The sequence below is a fragment of the Lipophrys pholis genome, assembly GCF_963383615.2.
Source record: "Lipophrys pholis genome assembly, chromosome: 19".
Taxonomy (NCBI): domain Eukaryota; kingdom Metazoa; phylum Chordata; class Actinopteri; order Blenniiformes; family Blenniidae; genus Lipophrys; species Lipophrys pholis.
The window spans coordinates 4,880,309-4,890,743 of record NC_137647.1 but is presented as its reverse complement, the minus strand read 5'-3'; the positions used below and the strand labels follow the sequence as shown (position 1 = coordinate 4,890,743).

The following is a 10,435-nucleotide window of genomic DNA, read 5'->3' as shown; positions in this document are numbered from 1 at the left end:
CTCGCCCGAATCCTCAAATGACTCACACGGACGCGTTCTCGCACACACCCAAGGGTACACCAGCACAAGAATCGACGAGGGGTAGAGCATCATTGAGAGGGCATGGTGGGCGTGGAGCGTGGGTGGGGGAGTGATAGAGCGCTGGAGGGAGGACCAGGCAAAGGAAAAGATGCATTGGAGGAGAACGAACGCGATACTGATGTGAAGCATTTTACCACGCTCATTTCACAAAATATTACATAAATTACAAATGTACCAAAGTTTAGCATTACAAAGATGTAAAAATTAGATTTATTTTCTTGTGCCTTAAACTTGTGCGATTAAAAAAAGTAAAAATAAATAAATAAATAAATTTATTTTTAAAAAAAAGCCAAGGAGAAAGAAATTAGTAGTGTTGAGAAGAAAACTGAAAGGCCAAAGTTAGTTTTGCCTTCAGCCAAACTATAGGACATATGGGGACCTCTAGTGGTTGTACGAAGTATGACGTACACAATGGAGAGAGTAAAGATGCTCCTGATCGGTTATACAAAAATTTTAATTAAAACAAGCAGACTGGTCTAGAAAATAAAAAAAAAAACGGTTAAAAATTGGTCAATAAGCAGGAGATCACAGTGTCTCGGGATAAATGATGTTAAATTGCCTTTAGTATGGCTAACTAGCATCGCTAACAGTTTCTAACAATGCTTAATATCTAACCGATTGACTTTGACCTGGATCGTCTTTCCTTCTCTAACAACTTTAAACTGTATTTAAGACGCTGATAAGCTTATGTGACTCCACACAACAGTGCAGTGGTTAGAAGTCCCGAGTCCCAGTTGGTCTTCGGTGTCCTTCTGTGTAGAGTTTGTATGTTGTAATCCAAAATTAGATGAAGCAGTACAGAAGATTGATGGATGGATACTCACATAAGAAATCACTGCAAACAATGATAAACAAGGTAAAAGGTGAAAGCAAAACATCTGAACCAAGCTGCATCTCCAGAAAAATCTGTCTTTTTCCTCACCATTGTCCGTCTCCTCCTCAGACAGAACTGCTCAAATACAATATTCAGTCTGAAATTCCCTTAAACACTGAAATTGATTTGACCCGTCAGAGTGTATGTAACCGATGCATTGACTCCATCATGTTATGTTGAACGAATTGCTCGGATTTTCAACTTGCCTGAACTTTTAAGAACTCTGTAGTATTTTCCCGGACATAAAGAATCCAATAAGCATTGTTGAAATATTTCCTGAACACAATATCAGACATGGAGAAGCTTGAATGCAATAAATCCATTGCAGCTGAGCCTCTCTCAGACTCTTCATTCAAATATGGCGGTATTGTGGTATCTCTGTGTTAAAATCGGCAACAGGATTTTATTTTCGACAGTGTTCGTGAGACTGCTGAAGCTTCCTGTCGAGACATCGCTGCACACGCACCCCTGTGCGAGGCGGGAAAACGCGGAGGTCAATGGGGAAAAAAAATTGGGCCAAAGCACAAGAACACGCTGTCCTTTTTTTAATCGGGTACAGAAGCAAAACATTTTCTCTCTACGGAGGTATCAAATATCAACTCCCCCGCAGCCCTCCGTTGTAAATCTCGCTGTGTAATTTCCTAACGACAGGTGGCAGCGACCAATTGCTTGATTTAGGTTGCAAGAGTAATCACGTTTGGCTGTGAATGTGGAAACACGAGGCCCGACGGACAGGAAGAGAAATACACGGAATGCATCCCGCGGAGTTAAGAGGGTCGGCTAGTTTTGGCAGCACTTGGTTGTTCTCTGGATTGAGCAGAGTGCTGTTCTCCCTCCTGTAGGTGGACCGGCTCAGCAGCAGTTATAAATCAGATGTACTTTGTGGCGTTCTTGCTGCAGGGCACAGTGTGTATCGAGTGCGTCTGCCTGCTTTTTAACAGCCTGCTGTATAAATATAACTCTTGTCTTCTCCTCCTCCTCCTCCTCTTCCTCCTCCATGTGTCCAGGTAGAAAAGCCCGACATCGAGCTGCAGCCATGGATGAGATGGACCTGCCCCAGATGAAGAAGGAGGTGGAGAGCCTCAAGTACCAGCTGGCCTTCAAACGAGAGAAGTCGTCCAAAACAGTGACCGAGTGAGTCGTCACTCTCGAACGTCATTAAATGTATATTAAATTCGCTTTTTCCACCACCGGGAGCATTTCCTGTCTGGCTGGCTAATTAGCATAGCTTAGCCCAAATACTGAAAAAGGTGGAAATAGAGGAACTGTTTGATCAGATTTAAAAGTTTTAGTTTTTTCTATGCACAAAGTTTGATTGGTAGTTACATTCGACAAGTAGTAGTGTTGGTCAGGAAGTGAAGAATATATCACGCTAGCCAAGCTAAGCTAACTGAAGCCCCCGTTTACACGACAAAGTTTTCAACTGAAAATGCAAACTTTTACTTTTGGGGTACCGTTTACATGACAATGGTGGTCAGAGCCACTAAAAACACAACTTTTTGAAAACAGTGTGACTCTTATCTCCGTGGAAGTGGTCGGAAAACACGAGTTTTTCAAAATGCTCCGTCTCCGTGTAGTTGGCAGAAATGCTGCTACGGCGTATATACGCCACGGCCATAGTAAATACTTCTGCACAGCAGATGGACAGTAACAAAAATGTTTGCCTCCAGAGTGTCATGACTCCCAGTCCAAACTCCAAACAAGTGATGCGTTTTCACCTGAAACACCGTCGTGACAACGGCGCCCGAGTATATAAAAGATGAGCTAACGAGAAATGTGTAAGCATCAAGCCAAGCCAAACATACCAGTGTGAAACAGTGTTTTAAGACTTCACCGTTCCAATGAAAGTACTTCAAACTATCATAAGCAAAAAGCTGCAGTTGGAGAAGTGGATGTAATTACTTCTGTTGCTTTCTCTCTTTCTTGCCTTGTATGGAAGAGAGGAAACGATGGATCGAGGATGACTGTGGCAATAATCTTCCTCTGGAATGTGAACAATGCCCCTCTCTCACTCTCTCTCTCTCTCTCTCTCTCTCCCTCTCCCTCCCTCCCTTAAAGCTTGGTAAAGTGGATAGAGGACGGCGTCCCAGAGGATCCCTTCCTCAACCCGGAGCTGATGAAGAACAACCCGTGGGTGGAGAAGGGAAAATGCATCCTCCTCTAGAAGAAAAAGCACCCACCCCGCTGCGATTGTCCCGACACACGCCCCTTACTGACGACACCCGAGGCTGACCCCCGGACAGCGCCTCCTACCCTCTCACCGTGAATGTACAACAGCTGATAATCCCAACACAAGGGCACAGAAACCGACACACACTCACACTGATGAAGACAAACACCGATCACTCCAAACTTTGTATGGCTGGGAGGATTCCTCTCCCCCCTCCTCCACGACTGCCACACATTCACTGCAAGTTTAATCCTGCCACGGCAATGCATCATTACTATACGACGACAACGATCAATACTCCATGTCTTTATATGAATATATGACTATTTATTTATGCAGCTGACTCACAATCTCTCTCTCTTTCTCTCTGTATTCTTTTTCCTTCCATTTCTGGTGCGTTCATGTGGTGTAATGAACTGAGGAGTCACACTATCACTGTCACACACTGTAGATCTGCTGCCGCGGGGAGATTTAGTGCCACATAGAGGTATTTAAAAATACAACAACTGATCACCATCGTGAAACGGAATATTTGTGGGTCACGGCTAATATTTTAGGACGACTCAATTAAACTGGCCGTGAGACGCTACAACAGTTTGAACGTCACTATAAACCATTGTGAGTGCATGCGTGGTGCGTCTTGGAATTTGTACGTCGGCGTTTTATGACCGCTGCAAGACAATAACAAGCACTTGAATCATGCTTTTATGGGACTTTTTGATGAGATCGACTCGGATGCACACAAAACCCACCAAGTGGCTGAAGACCCGATCGCACCGGAGGTTTTATGGTGGTTTCCTCGACAAGGTTCTCCACAGCAAGCCTTCGCAGGCTTTTCCAGTTTTTTTAACGTCTTCCGGCAACAACCAGAATTCACATCCAGGGAACTCGAGGCCAAGATTGAACCCGATGGGCAAAATAGCTTTAAAGGTTTTTCATGATCAGATTCATGTCCCTGTGATGGACTGGTGACCCGTCCAGACTGTTACCCAATGTCATGCCAGCGCTTTAATTTCAAACCATTAAGGTGCTTACCAATAATCTGCATAAGTGGACTTTAAAAAGTCAGAGTCTGGCTTTAAGAGTCCTGGTCCAGCTGAAACAGTTGGTGTCTGAGGGTTGTAGCTCGGTAGAAAAGTCAAGATTTGGTAGAAAATATTTTATTTAAAATCTAAAAACAGTCTGCTGGTTTTAAATAAACTCTAAAATCATTCAAAGACTGGTTATGGCAAATGTCTGAAGTATTCCCAAAAGATCTCCCCCAGCCTCAGATTTAGTTGCGGTGATTTATACCAAAAAAAACCAAACAAGTCAACCAACAAACATGCATGAGGCCGAGCAGCTTTCTTCTTCCCGGTGTGACTCCTCCATGTGCAGTTTGAAGTCGCTTGTGCAGCATGGTTACCACGTCGAGCTCTGCCAGCAGTGTTGTTTTGCTTGGGTGTCATTGGGTCAGCGAGTGTCATGGCAGCTCTGTTTGTGTTGTCGGAGCAGAACGATGATACGGTGGGGTCTCTGGAGGGGTGGGGTGGGGGGGGGGGGGGGGGGGGGGGGGGGACTCTGTTTACTGCTCCTTCCCCTGCTTGGCTACGGCCTCTCAAGACCACACAAACACGCAAACCCACGTCGTCTCTTTTCTCTCTCTCTCTTTCTCCCTCCCTCTCTCGACACATGTATAAATGGACCCCTTTAACTTATTAACTTATTTATTTATTTATTGATGACACCTCTCCCTTACCTCAGTTTTTTTCCCCCTGTGTCTGCACTCCCTTTTCCTCATTCTCCTACTTGAAAGAAAAGAAAAAACAACAAAAAAAAAACACTACACCTTGCCAGATCACCATCTACTACTGCCTTGTACACAGTTTCCTTAAAACGAGAATGTAAATACGCGGCATGAGGTTCAAACATCACAGCTGACCCTGGTGCTGGCCTGTGTTTGTGTGCTGGCATGTGGCCGTAAATGTGTGTGTGTGTGTGCGTGATTATGAGCGTGTATCTTAAATTTGGACCTCAGCTCCCATGTGGCTTGCAGTGCACAGACGCAGCTGGATTACATGCAAACACACAGGCACGCACACACATACACACAAAATCTCACAAACGGGCTGGCCTGAGGCAACAACACACACACACACACACACACACACACACACACACACACACACACACACACACACACACACACACACACACACACACACACACACACACACACACACACACACACACACACACACACACACACACACACACACACACACTGCTGTAGTGAGAATGTGTATAAGGGGAGGCGTGGCAAGGATGTGGGATTCTCTGAACGACCCGGGACAGGGGGAACCTCACATCTTCTCGGTGCTGTAAAGATCCATCAGATATATTTCCAGAAAGATCAGAAATCCATCTGACAGCTGATCAAAGCTATTCTGGATTATATTATAAAACAACAAAGACACAAAATTCTTGACTTGCGAGTGTTTTCAGTTCCATCGATAGGAAGTTTTTTGGCCCAACTAACATTTTTGCGAACTCTTATTATGAAATATTTAAAAGATGAATCATGTTAGTAAATCACTGCAGCTTTCATTGTAGACTTTAGTTTTTACTCTCGATGTCCTTCATCTCTCAACCTGCATTCCCCACAAGACTGAACTCAATGTGCAAAACTATGTAGACCTAAAAAAATGCACACGATTATGCAGAATTCGATTTTCCCCTTGTGTTTGTTGACTTTATATAGCAGTATTGCTAAGATTATTGTTCTCCTTGGCAGAGTTAATTTTTTTATGTTCCTGTTGCTCCGTGACGAAGTTAGCAAGGTGGATTTTATTCTCAAAAATGACAGAAAAGTTTTTGTTAAATAAATCTATATACTATGCTGTTTATAAATATCACCATGACAACAACCAGGACATTTGACCTATTTTAACTCAAACCATAATGTTTACCAAGATATTTTGGTCAATCAATTGGCATTCCATGATGACGCAGATCTGGTATACCGAAAAGTAGCGTGTACGATAATTGTCGTATTTGTACGATTATTTAGGATTCTGTACGACGTCCAATCAATAATCACAAAACAGGCCGAATGTAAAATCGGTGAGTTTCCCCGTCAGACCTTGTGCACACCCAAAGTCACCCAGAACTAACATTTTTCTGACGTAGCTCCCAGATGTAATTCAGCCTCTTTATTAGATTTTACACTTGAGTGTAGTTTCACAATCAATGGAAGTACTCCCAGCTTAGACGATTCCACTGAAAATCGCACCAAAACTACACTTCTGAAGAAAAGTACATGAGAGGACTGCTGGAGTCTGCCTGTCCCTCGTCTTGTTTGCTGTCCAGCTACTGTAAACTTTACTTGTTTGGTTTGTTTTTATATAATCTGAGTGTGGGTATGTATGTTACTACTTATTATGAGGACAGCATAAAACCTTGTCTAACTATCTAGCAACATATTCCTTGTGAGAGTGCTTTGGAAAACTAATATTATGCATCAGATCAAAAAAATAAAAAATAAAAAAAACTCCTAGTGTGAAGAAGACAATGAGCAATAAATTATAGATCATTTTTTATTGAATGTTTTGCAAAAACATTTATCTTATTGAATAAAGTAGATGATTTTTAGACAGCCTGGTTGTCTTGTGTGTTTTTCCTTTTATTTCTAATGTGACTTTTTTTCCCCCTCCATCATGGTACATGCATCAACTTTCATCCAGGATGTGGTGACACTTCAGCGTTTCACTCAGTGGCGTAGTGGTTCGCACTGCTGAAAACACAACTTTTTGAAAAAGACTCCGAAGCATTTTCAAAAATGCTCAAACTCTGTGGAAACGGGGGGAAAACGCAACTTCTTGAAAACGCTCCCCTTCTGAGAAAACGCAACTTTTTGACATTGCTCGGGCTCCGTCTCCGTGGAAACGCTGCTGCTGCACTGTTTTCAAAATTTTACAGTGTAAACTAGAAACTTTTCTGGGACGAGAATGCAAAACTACGTACTTCGTTTTCACTTATGTTCGAAATATGACTGAATGGATCAATGGAATGTTGCTGTGAAAACACAAAACAGTTCTGAAAAGAAAAAGTTTAAAATGATGCGTTTTCACGTGTAAACGGGGCTTTAAGAAGGAAAATTGAAAAAGTGTCCATTAATCATATCAAAATAAAGTGATTTTCCACATTAAATCAAACAGGCGAACCTTCCATGCAAAAATATAGAAGCATCTTTAACTCCATCACCAAATACAAATAAATATATGTCGTGTCATTTATTTTGACATAAAACTTAAAGATATACTTTTGATTAGCGGGTATAGTGTGCATATCGTGCAGAAATGTAATAACTGGGCTCCGTTTCAAAGGGTTGAACCAGCGTGTTTCCGATAGTTTTGGCCTCTGATGTCTTGCAAAAAGCAGAATCCAGGCCACGGCTCCACTGCTGCAGAGATACAAGGAGAAATTTATCCCCTTTCACTTCTCATGTGTTTCCATTTTGACGAGGGATGAAACGATCACACGTCTGTACAAAATTATGGAAAACATCCATTAAACTGCGAACGCGTGCGGATCATAAATATGCATCTCCGTCTTTGCTTTTCCACCGATCTTCTCATGACTTGTCACGTTTGCCGTACCGAGGAGATTTACAGGATTAAATCCAACATTTTAGAGGCTAAAAAGCAAAAATGTCCATACTTTTTGTCACCTCTTCACTTAGTTAATGAGAATCTTGGAAGGAAAGGTTTTATTCTGTGCTAGAATGGTCTAATGGACATTCACCCAGGGATTATGGGCCAATGTGTCCATCATTTTCCTATATTATTGTTGAATTACTGGCACATATTCACGACTATTTTTTCCTTTATACTCGACGTCATAGGACTTCAAACAAAGTCCGTGTTTAATAATATCTTTGAAAACTCAACTTATGATTTCTGAATCTTATCTTGAGTGGATTTTTGGTTTTATCTCCTTTTTCTCTGCTTCTTTTAGTTTCTTGATTTTTATTTTTTTTTTTGCGTGTACATGCAGGATTTTCGTGATACTGTCAGTTTGACATCAAGAAAATAAAACAGTAGCTTTAGTTTGTCCTTTGAAACTAGGCTCATTTTTCATGCTTCTGAAATGATATATATACAGTAAGTGGCAGAGTAGACCATGTTCAATTTGATGTGCAATATCTCTATATTTTAACAGGATTAGAGCTTCTTTTTTTGTTGTTTTCTGCGACAGTTTGAAGATTCTTGTTTTCTTACCGGGTTAAAAGAAGTGGGGAAAAAAAAAAGGAAAACGAGGCCCATCTGCACACTTGCTGCTTTTTCAGGTTGCTGAGAAAAGACTCCTCCGACTTTCTACCAAAGATGCATCGTTAAAACGAAAAAATAAATAAATAAAATCCACTCTGTCTGCTCGAAGTGATTCAACCTGACTGCTTAGGTTCAACTGTTAGTTTGGATTAATGCTGATTCAACATAAAACTGTTGGAGATGTGCGTAGCGCCGACACTGAGGCTGTTGGAGGTGGTTTGTGGGAACGCAAAGTCTTCTCGAATTATTTTCGTCCGGAGTATAAAGGCTTAATGATATTTAATAAGTACTCATATATGTACTCCGTATCAACAAGAAGCTGAAGGTTAGCACTCGTCCTTTAAAATAGTGGTATCGGTGCATCTCTAATAAATACCCCCTGCTGAGAACTCCACGTTGGAGAAAGATGGATTCAGTCACATTGGTATCGTGGAGAAACACAAAGAAGAAAATGAATAATTTCATTGAAGTTTGCCATCTTTAATGCTCCATAAATAACATTTTAAAAGCTTGTGATCCGTTTAGAGCGTTTTTAAGTAGTTTTTTTTTTTAACCTCAAAAGTAGATTGAGATATTTTTAGTGAGATATATGTTGAATATCAGGAGGAAATGGTGGTGGGACGGCTGATTCTTACTCTGGGTGTGTCTGTCTGCTTTTTCTGGGTCAGATCCCCTCAATCCTTTAAACACACACACACACACACACACACACACACACACGCACACACACACACACACACACACTAATGCACTGAATCCCCCCTCACCGCTAAATCCTCACCCCCATTGTCCCTTCTCCCCCCCCCCCAGAAATCCTCAAACCATCGTCTTTCCCCTGTGCAACACACACACACACACACACACACACACACACACACACACACACACACACACACACACACACACACACACACACACACACACACACACACACACACACACACACACACACACACACACACGCAGGGCTAATGCGCCTCTTAATGGCTCCACATTCATGCTCCCATTACACTCTTGTGCACGAGGACACACACACAAAAACACTTGTGCACACATGCATGTGCGCAGTCATGGTCAGTCTTAAACACATGCTGGCTGTGTGTGTGTGTGTGTGTGTGTGTGTGTGTGTGTGTCCTGTATGGTTACAAGCAAACACACATGGATGCACATGGGCAGGTTGAAAATGTGCACTAATGGTCTGTCCGACCTCGGCGCGCACATTCACGAGTGGATTAGGATTAACAATCCATCTTCAACACACCCACACACGCACACACACATGAACTGTATACAAAGGAAACCTAGAGCAATCTCTAATGCACATTCTGCTGGTGATGATAATCCCTCTTATTTTTATCTTTTTTGACTAAAACACACGCGGAGCTGAGGTCACCACATGCCATTTAATGTAAGAATTTAAATCCACACCATCTCTCGTTACTCTCCTTCTATGCGCAATTCTTATGTACAGCTTTCCCACACGAGAGATACGTTTATTTATAAGTTCCATCCAGAGCATAAACCCGACGAACCCGACTGAAATGCTGCCAGTCCTGTAGACGTGCAGTGGTTGGTCTCACCCACACCTCCTTTCTAGGCCTTCATGAACAATTTAAATCACGTGCCGTTTCACCTTGAGTGCATGAAAATCCTGCCAAGTTCATAGTATGACGGAGCTGGAGTTTATTAATGCAATAGTATCAGATTAAAACTATGAATTAGCCAAAGTATTGTACTTGGAATATATTTAAAATTACATTTTGTTCTGCTGGTGTTGTAATGTGAGGAGGGATTGAGGGCCGGGGATTATTACCATACAACATCTAAAACCATTAGAATAAAAAAAACATTGTTGCTGCTCGATAAGATTTTAGGAGTGGTCTGTTTTAGGTCCTGTTTACATAACAACGTTTCAAGAGGAAACACGTCGTTTTTGCATTTTCGTTTCAGAGAATTTTTTGCCTTTAGACTGCAATATTTTGAAAACAACATCCATTCATA

The 10,435-nt window shown here is 41.9% G+C and overlaps 1 protein-coding gene across 1 annotated transcript; it reads left to right on the top strand.

Moving 5' to 3' along the window:
• Nucleotides 1-1,952: 1,952 nt before the first annotated feature.
• On the top strand, nucleotides 1,953-6,756 carry gng13b (guanine nucleotide binding protein (G protein), gamma 13b; the record flags this gene model as incomplete). The annotated part of the gene is made up of 2 exons (XM_080487824.1): nucleotides 1,953-2,089; nucleotides 3,014-6,756. The coding sequence occupies 2 exons, from the start codon at nucleotides 1,953-1,955 to the stop codon at nucleotides 3,117-3,119; spliced, it is 243 nt and encodes an 80-aa protein (XP_080343950.1). The 3' UTR covers nucleotides 3,120-6,756.
• Between the last annotated feature and the right edge of the window lie 3,679 nt (nucleotides 6,757-10,435).